Source organism: Natator depressus, chromosome 2, assembly GCF_965152275.1.
Source record: "Natator depressus isolate rNatDep1 chromosome 2, rNatDep2.hap1, whole genome shotgun sequence".
Lineage (NCBI taxonomy): Eukaryota > Metazoa > Chordata > Testudines > Cheloniidae > Natator > Natator depressus.
The window spans coordinates 120,904,503-120,923,922 of record NC_134235.1 but is presented as its reverse complement, the minus strand read 5'-3'; the positions used below and the strand labels follow the sequence as shown (position 1 = coordinate 120,923,922).

Below are 19,420 nucleotides of genomic sequence, written 5' to 3'. Positions count from 1 at the left end.
ATCCCAGGGTCTCTGGAGACAGTGAGCCTGGTAGCCAGGATGGTATTTTTATTCCTTCCAGTCCATGTGCTTCCACCTCATGTCATGACCTCCCCAGCAAAAATCGCATTTTTAAAGGACCCCCAAAAGGGGTTATGTGCAGAATAGTTCATTCCCTCATTATTTTGTTTACCAATTAGGCCTACTTTCCAGTCTCACACTTTTCCTGTTTACCAATCATGATCTTAACACAATACTTGGGTGATATCAATAAACCAGTGGTCCCCAAACTTTCCAGCATTGCATCCCCCCGTGCCCCTGTCTGCCACTGTCCGCCCCCCAAGCTGGGGCCTGGTGCAGGGCCACACCCTGGTGCAGTTCTGAGGCCAAAAGTGGAGCCGGGGCTGCGAATGGAGCCGCAGCCAGGGGCCAGGGCTGGATGCGGAGCAGCGTCTGAAGGCGGGTCCAGAACAGAGCTGGGAGCAGAGCAGGGCTGGGTGGCGCTCGCTCCCTCCCTCCCTGCCCCCAGTGGAGGCTGGCTTGGGCCCTGCAATGTACCCCTGAATGTTCCTCCGCACCCCCCTGGGGGGCACCCCCCACAGTTTGGGGACATCTGCAATAGATCTTTCTGTTTGGACTAATCCAGCCTGTCTTTAATTTTCTGTTGACTTTCATCAACAATTTTATATAATGGACTAGCTGGACTTTTACCTTAGACAATTTAGAGCACAAATTCCTTAGAGCACAACAGTTCCTTAGAGCAGTCCACTGAATATATTTCTGCTGAGGGATCATCACATAAGAAGAAATAAACATTCTAAGGAAGGACTATATTTGTCAACTGCCTCTGATTACAATCCTCAATCTACTTACATCTCTCATGGAAATAATGTTCTCAGATTCACGATCATAATTTAGTCACCTTGCAGATAACAAAGCATGGATTTGAAAATGAAAAGTTATGGAATAATATAGAATGCACAAGTCATTTCAAAGTTCCCTCTGCTGCAGTTTTCATTTAGCTTCATTTTGGGTCCACATTTAAACTCCAAGCTTGGTCTACACTATAGAGTTAGGTCAACTTAAGGCAGCTTAGGTCAACCTAATTATGTCAGTGTCTACACTAGAATGCTGCTTCCGTCGAAGTAAGTGGCCTGCTATACCAACATAATAACTCCCCTTCCACATAAGGCATAGCGCTTATGTCAGTGTAGTTACTTACATTGCCTGTTGGCTGTCATTCTTCTCACTCTCACAGCTGGAGCCCCCACCCTGGGGTGACAACCCAACTGTGAGCCAGCATGGTGCTCAATTTCAGGGCAGGGAACCTACTGCCAGTGAAATTGACATTCTTGTCAGTTTCATGGCTTCAGCTTTGAGCCCTGCACTGCCACTCTGAGCCTGAGGCAGCCCTAAAATTGACAAGAATGTCAATTTCACCGCTGGTAGGCTCCATGCTGTGCAACTTAGCCCTCAGTGGGCTCACAGCTCAGGCTGTCACTTCAGAGCCAGGGCTCATGGCTGTCAGTGCCCCACACTCCTAAATTAAGTTAACCTAATTTTGTAGTGTAGACAAGCTCTAATAAACTCTCTTTTCTTCCCACAGATACTATGGTGATGACAGCTATTTAACTATCTAGACACAGATATACCCAAACTCCCCATACTAGCAATCTAGAAGCGTGTTGTTTGAGCAAAGTCCTCTGAAAGTAATCTCTCTATTTTTGCTCCATCCTACCTACAGAGCCATATGTCTGATCTTGAAGCCAGAAAGGGTAGTGGCAAGAGGCTATCAGACAGTCAGTCTGAGAGATATGACAGGGTTGTATAAGCAGAGCATCACATTTAGACCTTGTTTAGACTTAAAAGTTGTTTTACCAGGTAGGGGCTATTTCAGTTAGGGGGGTGATATTTTTAATTGCATAAAAAGTGACTAGAGATATTCCTTTTCCTCTACAGGAATAACTAAAGCACCTTTATACCGATATAACTGCATCCAGAGTAGTGGGGCTATACCACTTTAAGTCTACCAGTATAGTTATTTCCTTTCCCATACAACAACAGCTGTACCACCATAAGTATCTTTTTACTGATATAACGGCATCCACACTAGAGTTATACAGTTTTGACTATACCAGTTCTGTTAAAGCATCACAACTTTCTAGTGCGGACAAGCCCTTAGCCATGCACCAGATGCACGGGAAAAACCTTGAAGCCAGGCAAAACTCTGATGACTTGGGATTTTGCCATCCACCAAAAAAGAAAAGGAGGACTTGTGGCACCTTAGAGACTAACAAATTTATTAGAGCATGAGCTTTCGTGAGCTACAGCTCACTTCATCGGATGCAAGTAGCTGTAGCTCACGAAAGCTTACGCTCTAATAAATCTGTTAGTCTCTAAGGTGCCACAAGTACTCCTTTTCTTTTTGCGAATACAGACTAACAGGGCTGCTACTCTGAAACCTGCCATCACCCTGTAACTCAACTCAGCTGCTGCACACACCAAACAAAAGGCAGGGGGAAATACACAGGTCCGTAGCCAGAGCTCTACAGGAGGAGGGGGGGGGGCATCCTGACATAAATCCCAGGCCCAGCTCATGGGTCTGGCCGGGTTTCTGGGCCCCCTCCATTCAACCCTAAAAGGCCCAGTGAAAAGGAGAAAGGACCACGTGAATCGAGCCTAGCCAGCTCCAACGCTACCCAGAATCCTGAGCAAAGCACCCAGCCGGGAAGGAAAAGGAAACAGAGGGGGGGACTGGTTCCTGGGAAAGGAGCGGGAGGGGGACTGACTTGGGGAAGAGGGAGCCCCCACCTAGCTGTAAGGGGGGAGGGGGAGGACCGCTCTCCCTCCCTCAATCTGACCCGCTCTCCTAGCAAGGGGGCGGGAGCATCCATCCTACCTGCACAAGCCCCCCTCGCAGCCCGTGAAGCCGGACACCTGCGGCGCAGGCCGGGCACCAGCCAGGCAGACACCGGCTCCGGAACAGGAAAAGGGAGGGAGGAGCATCCACACCGCGCGGAAGCCCCGCCGCCACCATCCGCGCCGGCTCACTGCGAGGGGCGGGCAATGGGCCGGGGAAGGGACCGGCGAGCGCCGAGCCCCCTGGCGGCCCCTCTGCCCCGCGGGGGAGCCCCAGCCTGGCCCGCGGCGGTGGGCTCGCCCTTGCTCCGCCCCTCGCGGCGCGGGTGTCCCACGCTAGCGCTCCGCCGAACGTCGCGGCCCCCGGCGTTCGGGTCCTAGAACGTTGCCGGGCCCGGGGGTTCGTGGCTCCGAACGCTGGCCCCAACGCGGCCGCCATGAGCAGCGCGGGGCAGCCGGGCCGCCTGCGGAGCTACCCGGCGCTGCCCGTCTGCGTGGTGGAGGACCACCAAGATGTAAGTGCCTGGGGCCGGGGGGAAGATCCTGGCTGGGACCCGCAGCGGGACTTCTGCTGGGGCTAGAGCCGCTGAAGAGACACAGTCCAGCCCGCACCCCCTGTCCTTGGTTTCTGGGAGCCAGTTCCCACCCTGATTCTGCAAGCAGACTGTGTCTATGCTGCACTAAACCCCGGGCTGTGGGACCTGGGGGGGGGCACCCTCTGGGTTTCCACTTGAGCATCTGCAGCACGTTGTAAACCTGGTTTTACGATTACGGGGCCCCGGGCTCACAGCCAGGTTAACACATCCATACTGCGCCGCCAAACAGACCTTCTGACTGGAGCCTGTGGCTGGTGCTGCGCCCACCCTTCAAGATAACAGGGCTTGTAGTAATTAAACCGCTTCCGCATGACCACGTTATGCGCCTTCTGTCAGTGCCAGGAAGGCTTGCACGGATGATTGAACTGTCAGTGCGGGGCATTGTGGGATGGCTTCTGAAAGGCAGCAACAGTCAATGTAAGCAACACAGTGTCTACGCTGGCATTGTATCGACCTAACTAAGTCGACCTAAGCGCTCAGTGTAGTGGGCGAGTTACATTGCTGGGAGCTACATTTTCGTGTAGATGCTTACACAGTTAGGTTGATGTAAGCTGCATTACGTCGACCTAACTCTATATTGTAGACCAAGCCTTGGGCTCATAAGGACCTGGGTCCTGATTGCTTGTTGACCTGAATTAGACAAATTTCTTTGTGGACACGGGTGGGATCAAGCCTGAGGCTGAGCCCAGGTTTACAATGGACTGTAGATATACCCTTAGGGTATGTCTACACTACGGAATAAGGTCGAATTTATAGAAGTCGGTTTTTTAGAAATCGGTTTTATATATTCGAGTGTGTGTGTCCCCACAGAAGTGCATTAAGTGCATTAACTCGGCGGAGTGCTTCCACAGTACCGAGGCTAGAGTCGACTTCCGGAGCGTTGCACTGTGGGTAGCTATCCCACAGTTCCCGCAGTCTCCGCTGCCCATTGGAATTCTGGGTTGAGATCCCAATGCCTGATGGGGCTGAAACATTGTCGCGGGTGGTTCTGGGTACATATCGTCAGTCCCCCCTTCCCTCCCTCCCTCCCTCCGTGAAAGCAAGGGCAGACAATCGTTTCGCGCCTTTTTTCCTGAGTTACCTGTGCGGACGCCATACCACCGCAAGCATGGAGCCCGCTCAGGTAACCGTCACCGTATGTCTCCTGGGTGCTGGCAGACGCGGTACGGCATTGCTACACAGTAGCAGCAACCCATTGCCTTCTGGCAGCAGACGGTACAGTACGACTGGTAGCCGTCCTCGTCATGTCCGAGGTGTTCCTGGTCGCCTGTGTGAGGTCGATCAGGAGCGCCTGGGCAGACATGGGCGCAGGGACTAAATTTTTAGTGACTTGACCAGGTCATTCTCTTTAGTCCGGCAGTCAGTCCTATTGAACCGTCTTATGGTGAGCAGGCAGGCAATATGGATTGCTAGCAGTCCTATTGCACCGTCTTCTGCCGAGCAGCCATGAGATGTGGATGGCATGCAGTCCTTCTGCACCGTCTGCTGCCAGCCAAAGATGTAAAAGATAGATGGAGTGGATCAAAACAAGAAATAGACCAGATTTGTTTTGTACTCATTTGCCTTCTCCCCTGTCTAGGGGACTCATTCCTCTAGGTCACACTGCAGTCACTCACAGAGAAGGTGCAGCGAGGTAGATCTAGCCATGTATCAATCAGAGGCCAGGCTAACCTCCTTGTTCCAATAAGAACAATAACTTAGGTGCACCATTTCTTATTGGAACCCTCCGTGAAGCCAACCCTGTAAGCCGTGTCGTCAGTCGCCCCTCCCTCCGTCAGAGCAACGGCAGACAATCATTCCGCGCCTTTTTTCTGTGCGGACGCCATACCAAGGCAAGCATGGAGGCCGCTCAGCTCACTTTGGCAATTAGGAGCACATTAAACACCACACGCATTATCCAGCAGTATATGCAGCACCAGAACCTGGCAAAGCGCTACCGGGCGAGGAGGCGACGTCAGCGCGGTCACGTAAGTGATCAGGACATGGACACAGATTTCTCTGAAAGCATGGGCCCTGCCAATGCATGCATAATGGTGCTAATGGGGCAGGTTCATGCTGTGGAACGCCGATTCTGGGCTCGGGAAACAAGTACAGACTGGTGGGACCGCATAGTGTTGCAGGTCTGGGACGATTCCCAGTGGCTGCGAAACTTTCGCATGCGTAAGGGCACTTTCATGGAACTTTGTGACTTGCTTTCCCCTGCCTTGAAGCGCATGAATACCAAGATGAGAGCAGCCCTCACAGTTGAGAAGCGAGTGGCGATAGCCCTGTGGAAGCTTGCAACGCCAGACAGCTACTGGTCAGTTGGGAATCAATTTGGAGTGGGCAAATCTACTGTGGGGGCTGCTGTGATGCAAGTAGCCCACGCAATCAAAGATCTGCTGATATCAAGGGTAGTGACCCTGGGAAATGTGCAGGTCATAGTGGATGGCTTTGCTGCAATGGGATTCCCTAACTGTGGTGGGGCCATAGACGGAACCCATATCCCTATCTTGGCACCGGAGCACCAAGCCGGCGAGTACATAAACCGCAAGGGGTACTTTTCAATAGTGCTGCAAGCTCTGGTGGATCACAAGGGACATTTCACCAACATCAACGTGGGATGGCCGGGAAAGGTACATGACGCTCGCATCTTCAGGAACTCTGGTCTGTTTCAAAAGCTTCAAGAAGGGACTTTATTCCCAGACCAGAAAATAACTGTTGGTGATGTTGAAATGCCTATATGTATCCTTGGGGACTCAGCCTACCCCTTAATGCCATGGCTCATGAAGCCGTACACAGGCAGCCTGGACAGCAGTCAGGAGCTGTTCAACTACAGGCTGAGCAAGTGCAGAATGGTGGTAGAATGTGCATTTGGACGTTTAAAGGCGCACTGGCGCAGTTTACTGACTCTCTTAGACCTTAGCGAAACCAATATTCCCACTGTTATTACTGCTTGCTGTGTGCTCCACAATATCTGTGAGAGTAAGGGGGAGACATTTATGGCGGGGTGGGAGGTTGAGGCAAATCGCCTGGCTGCTGGTTACGCGCAGCCAGACACCAGGGCGGTTAGAAGAGCACAGGAGGGTGCGGTACGCATCAGAGAGGCTTTGAAAACCAGTTTCATGACTGGCCAGGCTACGGTGTGAAAGTTCTGTTTGTTTCTCCTTGATGAAACCCCCCGCCCCTTGGTTCACTCTACTTCCCTGTAAGCTAACCACCCTCCCCTCCTCCCTTTGATCACCGCTTGCAGAGGCAATAAAGTCTATTGTTGCTTCACATTCATGCATTCTTTATTCATTCATCACACAAATAGGGGGATGACTACCAAGGTAGCCCAGGAGGGGTGGTGGAGGAGGGAAGGAAAATGCCACACAGCACTTTAAAAGTTTACAACTTTAAAATTTATTGAATGACAGCCTTCTTTTTTTTGGGCAATCCTCTGTGGTGGAGTGGCTGGTTGGCCGGTGGCCCCCCCACCGCGTTCTTGGGCGTCTGGGTGTGGAGGCTATGGAACTTGGGGAGGAGGGCGGTTGGTTACACAGAGGCTGTAGGGGCAGTCTGTGCTCCAGCTGCCTTTGCTGCAGCTCAACCATACACTGGAGCATACTGGTTTGGTCCTCCAGCAGCCTCAGCATTGAATCCTGCCTCCTCTCATCACGCTGCCGCCACATTCGAGCTTCAGCCCTCTCTTCAGCCCGCCACTTACTCTCTTCAGCCCGCCACCTCTCCTCCTGGTCATTTTGTGCTTTCCTGCAGTCTGACATTATTTGCCTCCACGCATTCGTCTGTGCTCTGTCAGTGTGGGAGGACAACGTGAGCTCGGAGAACATTTCATCTCAAGTGCGTTTTTTTTTCTTTCTAATCTTCACTAGCCTCTGGGAAGGAGAAGATCCTGTGATCATTGAAACACATGCAGCTGGTGGAGAAAAGAAAAGGGACTGCGGTATTTAAAAAGACACATTTTATAAAACACTGGCTACACTCTTTCAGGGTAAACCTTGCTGTTAACATTACATACATAGCACATGTGCTTTCGTTACAAGGTCGCATTTTGCCTCCCCCCACCGCGTGGCTACCCCCTCAACCCTCCGCCCTCCCTGTGGCTAACAGCGGGGAACATTTCTGTTCAGCCGCAGGCAAACAGCCCAGCAGGAATGGGCTCCTCTGAGTGTCCCCTGAAGAAAAGCACCCTATTTCAACCAGGTGACGATGGATTATATCTCACTCTCCTGAGGATAACACACGAACGGATGTTGCTTGAACGCCAGCAAACATACACTGCAATGCTTTGTTGTACAATGATTCCCGAGTACGTGTTACTGGCCTGGAGTGGTAAAGTGTCCTACCATGAAGGACGCAATAAGTCTGCCCTCCCCAGAAACCTTTTGCAAAGGCTTTGGGAGTATATCCAGGAGAGCCGCGAATGCCAGGGCAAAGTAATCCTTTCACATGCTTGCTTTTAAACCATGTATAGTATTTTAAAAGGTACACTCACCGGAGGTCCCTTCTCCGCCTGCTGGGTCCAGGAGGCAGCCTTGGGTGGGTTCAGGGGGTACTGGCTCCAGGTCCAGGGTGAGAAACAGTTCCTGGCTGTCGGGAAAACTGGTTTCTCCGCTTGCTTGCTGTGAGCTATCTACAACCTCGTCATCATCATCATCTTCTTCGTCCCCAAAACCTGCTTCCGTATTGCCTCCATCTCCATTGAAGGAGTCAAACAACACGGCTGGGGTAGTGGTGGCTGAACCCCCTAAAATGGCATGCAGCTCATCATAGAAGCGGCATGTTTGGGGCTCTGACCCGGAGCGGCCGTTCGCCTCTCTGGTTTTCTGGTAGGCTTGCCTCAGCTCCTTCAGTTTCACGCGGCACTGCTTCGGGTCCCTGTTATGGCCTCTGTCCTTCATGCCCTGGGAGATTTTGACAAAGGTTTTGGCATTTCGAAAACTGGAACGGAGTTCTGATAGCACGGATTCCTCTCCCCATACAGCGATCAGATCCCGTACCTCCCGTTCACTCCATGCTGGAGCTCTTTTGCGATTCTGAGACTCCATCATGGTCACCTCTGCTGATGAGCTCTGCATGGTCACCTGCAGCTTGCCACGCTGGCCAAACAGGAAATGAGATTCAAAAGTTCGCGGTTCTTTTCCTGTCTACCTGGCCAGTGCATCTGAGTTGAGAGTGCTGTCCAGAGCGGTCAAAATGGAGCACTCTGGGATAGCTCCCGGAGGCCAATACCGTCGAATTGTGTCGACAGTACCCCAAATTCGACCCGGCAAGGCCGATTTAAGCGCTAATCCACTTGTCAGGGGTGGAGTAAGGAAATCGATTTTAAGAGCCCTTTAAGTCGAAATAAAGGGCTTCATCGTGTGGACGGGTGCAGGTTTACATCGATTTAATGCTGCTAAATTTGACCTAAAGTCCTAGTGTAGACCAGGGCTCAGGCATGTGTTTAACTTTACTACACTGAAGCACCTGTGCAAATTTTTATGCAGGAGTGGGACCTGTGAGATAAAGGGCTTGTGTACGCATACAGCACTGCAGTGGTGCAGCTGCACTGGTGCTGCTGTGCTCCTGTGCGACTTAGTGAAGGCGCTCCCTACACTGACGGGAACTTCTCCCATTGGCGCGGGTACTCCACTTCCCCCAAGAGGTGGTACCTGCGCTGACGCAAGAAGCCCTCTTATCCACATAGTCCTGCCTACACCATGAATTCGGTCGATATAACTCGCCCAGGGGTGTGGATTTTCCACACTCCGGGCGATGTAGTTACACCATCATAAGTCTGTAGCATAGACCACGACAGAGCCCCTGCCCCTTATTTTAAATTATGTTCCTTACTTTTTGCCTAGTGCATCACACCCTTTACCTAATCAGCATAGGATGTGCTTTGTCCCATATTTCAGCAGCCATCATACAAGTCCTCATGATACAGAATAAGATTTTTGCACCACAAATAAAACAGTGTATCTTTACAAACTGTGTTTTTCATGCAGTTATCAATTATTGCCTTGCAGCTTAGGTAATCACCCCAAATAACATGCCATTTTTCCATTTTGGCCATTATTTAAGGGGTGACCACCCCCACAGTATGTTTATGATGCTCTGGGCTAATTGGCAGTGGCATGACAGCTTGCCAAAATGGGATTGGCTTCCCAAAATCTCCAGAATTTTCCTTATGCACCAGCGAACAGGTTTGGTGGTTGCTTCTGTAATCCTTGTGATCTTTTTCTCTTCTGATCTTTTTCTCCTCCACTGGCAGAAGCAGTGTAGAAAATGCACAATCTGACATATGGAAGCAAAGGGCACTGCAAATCATAAGCCCTTCTGTAGCCAGTCCTGACACTGATCTGCGCTCAACCTGCCGTTGACTTCTGTGGGATTGCAGTATGCAGAGGACAGTGGCAGGTTCTGGTTTCTTATAATGGAATCCAAGATGTTCACTACTCTATGATGAGTGTACTCTGGGCAGTTATCCCAGGTCTGAAAAAAAAAATCTATTGTTTAACTGCAAATTGCTGGTTTAATTTCTGGAAAATACTCCCCTACATCACATGGTTGCTGAGATGATTAATAGATGTTTGTACAGTGCTTTGAAATTAAGTACTATATAAAGTGCAAACTACTCACTACCATATTAATAAACACAAGGAAGCTCAAGCAGTTTTTCTGTTACATAAGAATGGGGGGGAGGGTGAAATGTAGACAAACTCTTAAAAAAAAAAGTTATTCTAAAACACTTGCTTCTTTAAAGGGGATTTTGAACCCCTAGTCTATTCCCTGGTAAAAGTTTCTCAAATTGCTTGCTCATAAAGTGCAATTTAAGGCTACAATGTTGCCGTTGGATCTGTTCAAATAGATCCTTATTCATGTGCAGAGAACCCCACTGATTTCAATGGGATGTTGTGCGGGTAAAAAAAGTATCGTGTAGAAAACTGAAAAATATTAAACCCCATCAACAAACCCCCAAAACATTTGGTAGAATAAATGATACTAAACAGCAGACGTTATGCAGTATTTACAAATGACAAAAAGTATATAGCATACCTGTAGGTTGATGTAGGAAAACTTTTTATTAAAACGTTAGGAGAGAAAATTAAAAATAAATCCTTACAGTATTTTTGAAAATGTTGGCATAACTCATTTAAGATTCAGATTTGTGTCTTAATCTCAGCAGGCAGGGCCCTCCCTGGAATTTGTGGAAATGAGTTGTCATCATGTAACTTCTCTGAAAAGGCTTTTTTTTTTCCATTTGCTTTTTAAAAACATTAGTACCCTTATGCAGTGGAAAACTGAGACAAGGATTATACAGTATTATTACCTGGTAGAGTATTGCCAGATCAATCAGTGGCTAAACAGATTCTAACCAGAGCTGGAAAACCAGCCTCAAAAGAACAGGTAAGGCTAGAGCAGTGTTTCCCAAACTTGGGACGCCGCTTGTTCAGGGAAAGCCCCTGCCGGGCCAGGCCAGTTTGTTTACCTGGCCCATCCGCAGGTTCGGCCGATCGCGGCTTCCACTGGCTGCGGTTCACTGTGCCCGGCCAATGGGGGCTGCGGGAAGCGGCGGCCGGTAGGTCCCTTGGCCCACACCGCAGCCCGCATTGGCCTGCAACGGCGAACCGTGGCCAGTGGGAGCCGTGATTGGCCGAACCTGCGGACGCAGCAGGTAAACAAACCAGCCCAGCCCGCCAGGGGCTTTCTTTGAACAAGTGGCGTCCCAAGTTTGGGAAACACTGGGCTAGAGATTGAGCAGAGGCTTACATTTCAGTAGTTGGTGAAAGTCCTTGCGCCAGCTGGATATTTCTGTTGGCTTCTGGAATACTTGGTGCACTATGATTGGCTGCTGACAGTGCACCAGCTGCCCTTCAGAATGAGCAATTTATGATTTAATGGGGCTGTTTTAGAGATGTGAGATGTTTTAGCCACAGTAGTCATTGATATTTACAAAAGCAACCTCATACTAAACGGTTTACTTTACCAAAATGCTATGAGATTCCTACTAAAGTGTTTGCTGAACTAGGGACCCTGCATAACTAAACCAGGGACAATTTATGATCCTATTACTGTTTGAAAAAAGTGACCTTAATTGAAATAGATATTTAAAAAAAAAATAGCTTCCCTTGAAATTATTTTGAATGAGACCCAAGTATAGTTATCCATGTAAAGTTGAAACTTTGGTAAAAGTTCTGGAAAAAGAATTAGACAGACAAGATAGGGGAGGTAATATCTTTTATTGGACCAACCTGACCAACTTCAGGTTGGTCCAATAAAAGATATTACCTCACCCAGCTTGTCTCTTTAATTTCCAGGGACCAACATGGCTACAACAACCCTGCAGATATGAAAAGAGAATAGAAATAGAAAACAGTTAAGTGTTCATGGAGTTCTGCCAACACCACCCAAAAGGCAATTGATGTAAATTTTGAACATTAAATTAGTGTAATAAAGACTATTTATATTAGCAGTGTATAAAACCTATCAGTGTGCAAAAACCTTAGAGCTATACACAATACATATGCCTTTCTAACATGTAGCCAGCTCTGGGGTGGAGGGCATTACACACGGCAGTCTGATTAGTTTATAGTAGGCACTGGGAGAGGAAATTGTGGTCCTGTGTGCCAGGCAAAGCTCCACTCTTCTGAAGGTTGCCTTCGGTTGGTTATGAACCTCCCATTTCTTTATTTTTCTTTCTGAGGCAGTTCAGTTGCATGAAGTACAATCAAATCATGCATTTGAAAAACAAAATGTATGAGTCCTTCAACTTCCTGTCTCTAATTTATGGAGATACCTATGGCACCGGAGTAGTTTCATCCTAAGGCTTTCGGTAGGACTTGCAAATCAGTGTTTGGGATCTCCAACAGCATTCCGCCCTCCTTTTTTTTTTTCCCTTCTGATTAACAGAATGTGTGTTTAAACTTAAAGTCACAAATAAATATGTGCTAAATTTGAATTGAAAGGCTAGCACCCAGGTTTAGTAAATTTCGAATTCTCTGCCTCTCCTGCAGCATGAAGGCTATCTGTATACTACAGCTTATCTTGGCATAACCTATGTTGCCGAGGGGAGTGAATAAAGCACCCCCCGGAACAACATAAGCTACACTGACATAAGCTGCACTGGTATAGATAGCACTATGTCAGCGGGACATAGCAACAGCTACTTGTGAGGGCTGGAGTAGTTAAGCCGATGGGAGAGCGTTCTCTCCCGTCAGCTTAGAGCTTGTACGTTAGAGAGCTTACAGCAGCTCAGCTGCATCAGCGCAGCTGCGCAGCTATAAACTCTCTAGTGTAGCTGTGCCCTAAAACTCAAACAGTTCAGAGAACTGCCGTTTCTGATCCTTCTTTACAGGTCAAAAGTTAACAACCCTAATAATGTGAAGGCATGGAACTAAGAACTCAGGTCTTGGCAGGCAGTAAAGGAGGTTCAGATTTCAAGCTTTTTCTTTTAAAATTGTGTATTTGTAGGGGGTTAATCTTACACATATATGTAGTGTTCAAGATTAGGGACTTAATCAGTTGTATTAGTTTTTTGAAAGTAGTTCAGTTCATATTTAGCATATAAAACACGTGCAAGCTGTATTGCCTGTGATGCACAGGATATGCAACCCACTTCACTAACTCGTCGGTGCAGTATCATGGAGAGCTGGGGAAGGACAGGAGGCTGAGTGCTCTGTTCGGAGGAATTCTGACTAGAGAACTCAGCCAGGGGTTGGAGCAGCTTGTGGATAGGAATTTAACAGTCCAAGGGTGACAGGAGCTTAGAAACTCAATTAGGTTTAAACTGTAGCTGGTGCCTGAGTGCGAGTGATGTTTCAACTGGTTTTACCTTGTATTGGATGAAGTCTGAAACTTTTGAAGCCCAAAATCTGGTGCGGTGTCTTCTGGCATAGGGTGGGGAACGTGGATCATAGGCAAATTTTGACCAAAAAAATACACATTGATATATTCTATGTATTTAAATTTTCACAGTTCTGGGAAATTATGGGAGGGTCGGACAATAATTATTTAATGAGAGTATACATTGAGATTCAAAAAGTTGAAGATCTATAAGCATTGAAACACAAATTGTCAATATCACAGCTTTGTGTTTATGATGGGTAAGCAACTGGAGAGGCTGAAAACTGAGCCCAGTCATGTATGTGGCTATTTCATTTTTCATGTTATTTTGCCATAAATATAACATAATACAATCAATGAGATTTTGGCAAAGTAAAATAACTTCCAAGAAAGTACAAAAAATAGCTATGGATTTTTAAATACAAAAAATTAACTAGTCTAAACATTGTAAATGCACTTTTTGGTCTGTGCTGTATATACCGGGTATAATTCACCCAAGAGCAGAGGGCCCATTAAAAGCTTTGCACACCTCTCAGCACCTTCCATAGGAGAACAATTTCATGCAGAGGTTTCTGCCTTCCCTGGGCGCCATGGATGGTGCTGTTGGCAGTGAGGAGGGGGTCAGGCTACTAAATTCGTAGTCCTTTTGTGCAGATTCAGTTGCCTAGGGAGCACAGAAAGGCTCCCACCGCTCTGCCAGTCTTTAGGCTCACGTAAACTGAGCACAAGTTAGCCTTGCCCCCCATCTCTTGTGGGCATGGGGGCTGTATGCCTGCAGTCTCCCAGGCTGACTATTTGTGTCAGCATAGGGCCTGTGAGTGTGTCCTACAGCCTGACTCATATGCAGGCCTCACTGAATTTGAGTTTTATAATTTTGATGGATAATGTCAATGGTTATTTTTAACCTCTTTTATTTTTATTGATTTTTTTCACAGTTGTGGGAAATTATAGGTGAGGGTAAAATATTGGGATCAGACAATAATTATTTAATGACAGTTGAGATTGAAAAAGTTAAATCTGTGTCATTGTTAAAACACAAATTGTCAACATCCAATGTGAAAATATACAAAATAAATAACCTTAAATCAAACTCTAAGTTCTCCAGAAGCATTTTTCTTCCCTTGCCTATCAGTAAATTTCATTTATTACTGATGGAAATATTTTTCATCAGTTTGTGTGTGTACAGTGCAATCAGTATTACCAACATTTATAGATCAAAATATAATCCATCCAAGTCTAAACATAGAGAAGGAGGAACTTTAGTGTGTGGAAGCCAAGAAGTGGGGGAGAACAGCCGGGTGGGGACTGCGTTGCACAGGAAATGGGGTGCATTTTTAGGGGGATGAATTTCAGTGAAAGAAATGGGAGCGGGATTAAAGCATTGGTGAAAAGCATTGCTGTAAACAGGGCTGCCCTGAAAGAATGAAGGGGAGGTAAAAAAAATTGTAAATGTTCATGCAAACTACTGTACACGTAGCCCTGGGGCTTGTGGCAAATTGCCAGTCTTAGTCCATGGTAGCAGCAAGGTTGTGCTCCACTGATGAACTGTCTTCTGCTTAAGGAATAATTATGAGGCCTGAGAAGATAATGGATGGTATTTTACCAGTATTTTTGCTATTAACAACATTGCATTTTTTAACCCGTTGGTAACAGTTAACACATTTTGTTCATATCATTTTAGGTTGTGCCTTTTATCTATCGTGCCATTGGGTCAAAGCATCTCCCTACCAGTAACATCAGCTTTGTTCATTTTGATTCCCATCCAGACCTTCTTATTCCTGTGAATATGCCAGCAGACACAGTCTTCGACAAAGAAGCTCTGTTTAGGTAATGTCATATGTTCCTCATCAAGAATCTCTAAGGGCCAACTCTTGCCACTCTCATTTACATTGAAAATCAGTAGAACTGTCCTCAGAGTAAACGTGAGCAAGATGGGCAGAAGTTGGCCCTGAAGGTATTTTCAGCTTTTTCACTCATGTTCGAAACTGGCTTGTTTATGTTCAAAGGATGTTTTGTGGTTTAGGAATATAGTCAAATGCTGATGTTACCCTCCAGACATTGGATGACTATGTCCTTGTGACTTTGTTACATTTTTAATGGTTCAGCAATATGCCACTTGTTTGAAAGTTTCGACTATGTTGTTTCGCTGAACAGCATTATAATGGGTCAGTGTCAAAACGGATCATTTAATCTGAAAAACCATATTTTAAAAAAATGCCTTCCCCTCCCAGTGCTGTAAAATCTATCAGCCTTTTTCCTAAGTGTTTAAACTGCAGGGTTGAAATCCTGACCATATTAAATCAAAGGGGTATTTTGCCAGTGAGTTCAGTGGGGCCAGGATTTCACAGCAGCTGCTTAGATAGATAAAAGACCAGTGCAGTTGTGGAGATGTGTGTACACACTGTGCCCTCTTTCTCCTTCATTCTTGTAAATGAAAAGTGTATTGAAAAGCTTGAAAATTTCAATACGCTAGTGAGTTACAAGAACGGAATGGCAACACAATGGCTATATCATTCCATATCTACTCTGTATTTTGGTTTTGTTTGTTTGTGGAGGAATAGGCAGTTTGGTGGCATGTGTCATTCCACTAAGGAACTGAGATATTAATAGTGATTCAAATGTGATTTTGTAGGGGCTAATCAATAAGTCCTTACATTTAAGAAAACATTTCTGTCAATTTTAGGGTAGGTTACATTGATGTTGACAGACTCTTAGATCTAGTTTTGATTTGTGATGATGGTGTTGAACATACTCATTTCATTCTTCCTATGTCTGACACACAAAAGGAAGCAATAAACCTGGCTAGTTTATAATCAAGTGTTTTATTGATGAGGAAGACTATTGATGGCATTACTGCACTATAAAGATGTTACCAAACCAAAATCCTAACTTTGTAATATTATCATAGAAATTTTAAATAAATAATTTCTAAGATTTTTAGGTCTTGTGGTCAAAGATTTTCCTGATAATAGTTTTACTAGCAGAGTTTTTGTTTTGTAATGTAAACCGTACGCAGACAAAATACTGATGCTTGCTGGTAATTACACATTTCGATGTAATTCCAGTATATAAGAGTCATCTTTTTTGTGTTGCTGACACACTTTACACATAGGGACAGTTAATGTGATTTCATTTTTCCTCTCCATTCATTTACAGTGAGCTAAGTATTGAGAACTGGATTATGCCTGTTGTTTATGCTGGTCATTTTTCTCAAGTGATATGGCTTCATCCAAGCTGGGCTCAGCAAATCAAAGAAGGAAAACATGATTTTTTAGTTGGTAAAGATACATCTACCACTACAATCAGGTAATGTATGTGCTATCTTTTGCTCGTAAGATAATTATAGATCTCATTTTTTCTCTGCCACTGTTTCCCGTATACATTTTCTTGGATACTTAGATAAAACTGGTGATAAATCCATGTTTCTGAATGATAATTTAGTTGTGTATATACGACTCCTTTAGGGCCCGACATGAGAAAAGTTTCATGAATAGTTACTTTGACAGATTGGGCCTTTCATTTCCTTTTTATGGATACCATTTTGTAGAGAATTATACTACACTTGTCACATTTCAGTTAGTCAAAGCTTAAATCAAGTTCTCTGCTCATAAAGGTTGAAATCATGGGAAGCCGTATTTTAGGAATTACATTTTTTTTAACTATAACGTTCTTGATATATAGTTTTTGTCAGTGATGTGAAGTGTAGTCATTTTAACTGTAAGCCAGCAAAGTTTTTTGTTTGTTGGATAATTAAGCTGTCTTCGTAACTCAGTAACATTTCCATTGTTTTCCCAGCCAGGTGAAAATACAATTGTTATTGCATCCGATGAAGTGAGCTGTAGCTCATGAAAGCTTATGCTCAAATAAATTTGTTAGTCTCTAAGGTGCCACAAGTACTCCTTTTCTTTTTGCGAATTATTATCCGGCTGCTTCTTTCATCACTTGCCCTTTAGTCACACAGCACGAAATCCTGATCTTGCTGACAATGGTATAAATCAGGCATATCTCCATTTGAGTCAGTGGAGCTACACTGCATAAAATAGGTGTGAAAACAGAATTGGGCCCACGGAGTGCAGCTGTCTTCTTAAGTAATAATTTCATTACTATTTTTCACAACTTTTAAAATTATTTTTTTCACAGTATTGTTCATCATAACCTTTCATCGCTTTAAAACTGAAATCTTTTCTTACTGGACTTCATTTGTCACACCACTTTGTTTTGTAATTTGTGGTTCTTGACTCCTGAGTGTTGGGTACCTGGTGTTCATTTTCACAACATCAAAATATTGTGTTTTGGTGAAACCGCACAAAAAAGTGAATGTACTTTGCAGCAAAAAAGAACATAACATCTGGAACAAGTTTAAAAAAAAAATAATCCTTTAGCAATGTGTTGTCCACAGGTAACCTGGATCTTGGTTTTGGTAGTCTACCAGGAAGATATGGTGGCTCCAGATGTTGTAGCCATCTGTAATTAACCATGTGTACTAATCTTGAAGTGTAGTGTTGGGTGCAGCTGGCTAAGAGTAGGAGTTTAGCAAAGCAGAAAGCTTTATAAGCCAGTTTTCTATGTTTGTCTCCAGTTCAAGGGAGTATAAAGAGAAACTGACATGGAAGTTCAGTTTTTCATTTTCAGCTTGAGTTTCGACATGTTAGTCAGTCAGGGTAAAACTCCCATTGAGTTCACTGGCACAATTTGCCCAGGAGTTTTAAGAGGAATTCAGCTGCTTATCCAAACAGCCATAAATAAATGTTATTTGTTTGGACCAATAGTCATGGGCTACTGGACTATACTAGCCTGCCCATCAACTTTGATAACATCCCTTTATCCTCTGCCCCCATTTAAAACACGTTAAATCTTAGTTTATTTGAGTCTGTGGTATGTTTGTATGAACGTAGTTCTATCCACAGCATTCATCTTCAAACCAAGAGTACCACTGACAGCACCGGTGCAAGCTTCTCTGTGTATTGTGTACTTGAAATGATGCTGGCCTGGCCCACCTCCCTGGATGAAAGAGCAGTAGTTCAAGCCTCATGTCCATTCAGTCTTTGGCTTCTCCACTGAGACTTCCAGTTAGTACCAACTATGACTGAGTTGCTCTCATTTGGACACCTGAGAACTGGATTGAGACCGTCACATTGATTTCACATAGGGTACCAAATAGCCTCCAAGTTTGCAGACACTACTGACTGTGGTTGGATTTGATTGGGTAGTCTAAGAGTAAAAGACTCCTATTAACAATCCCCTGAGCCATCCAGTGTCTTTCTCCCCTTTCTTTATAGACATATTTTTTATATCACATTCTTCAAACTAAGGTCTCTTGCATGTTTTTAAGTTCTTTAATTGAGCATTGGTACAATTATAGAGAATAGTATTTATGAATCCAAAAGACATGCCAAAGACAATAAGAGCTCTCCTGAAGTGGTCTTGCACTTTTATTAGTCTGAGTATGCAGATTCAGATTGCACTGTCTTAACGTGTGATTAATATAAACTGGCTGGGGACTGATTGCATCTTGAGATATTCCTCCTACTTTGAGGAAAAGCTAAATATCCCTTTTTTATAAAAGTGGTTGCCTGTGTTGTTTTCAGGATTTTCCACTTTATGGTGGAGTTATTCAGCCATCAAGAAAACTAGCAAATTTCTGGGAAAGTAGAACCTTCAGTGCTATTGAAAGTATGTGCTTGCATAACATAGGTTAGGTCTAGTTTGTAACACAGATTAAGAGTTGTACTTTTGTTCCTTCCTGTGCCTTTGAAAATGAATTGAAGAGCATCCTCCCCTCCGCTTGGTCAGTGGGGGTCTTCCTACCTGAGGGGAAAAGAGGTGGCTGTGATCACAGTGAACAGAAATGATTCATTTCTATGCTGTACTACTCTTTGAGCGGTACAATCACTGAGCTGTTGTTTGCAGCCATTGGAATTATTCACAGGTGTTGATCCTGCTAGTCTAGGGAGTGTTTAAAGATGTGTGTGCTGCAGATGCCACACTTTAACTGCAGGAAAGAGCGCTGATTTGTTTGCTATGTAACACTTTAAAATGTTCCAGTCAGGATGGATTGATTTAGATAATCAATTTTAATCTTGTTTTGCATTTGTACTTTAGTTCTTTTCCTAAGAAAATTCATTCTCACTGGTGGGTATAACCATAAAAACATGTTGCTTTGCAACTAAATGTAG

The 19,420-nt window shown here is 45.2% G+C and overlaps 2 protein-coding genes across 3 annotated transcripts in view; one reads left to right on the top strand and one right to left on the bottom strand.

The window, feature by feature from the left end:
* Positions 1 to 3,045, bottom strand: part of DROSHA (drosha ribonuclease III) — a 105,182-nt gene extending 102,137 nt beyond the window's left edge. Inside the window, exon 1 of the mRNA XM_074944984.1 lies at positions 2,879 to 3,045. The gene's annotated coding sequence lies outside the window, so the exon portion shown is untranslated. The remainder of the gene's footprint in view (positions 1 to 2,878) is intronic.
* A 114-nt stretch (positions 3,046 to 3,159) lies between these two features.
* Positions 3,160 to 19,420, top strand: part of C2H5orf22 (chromosome 2 C5orf22 homolog) — a 31,022-nt gene continuing 14,761 nt past the window's right edge. The window contains exons 1-3 of one of the 2 annotated variants that reach the window (XM_074944982.1): positions 3,160 to 3,353; positions 14,926 to 15,071; positions 16,401 to 16,550. In XM_074944982.1, the coding sequence (XP_074801083.1) occupies positions 3,276 to 3,353; positions 14,926 to 15,071; positions 16,401 to 16,550 (374 nt within the window). In that variant the 5' untranslated portion in view covers positions 3,160 to 3,275. The remainder of the gene's footprint in view (positions 3,354 to 14,925; positions 15,072 to 16,400; positions 16,551 to 19,420) is intronic. The other variant, XM_074944983.1, reaches the window with a different exon arrangement.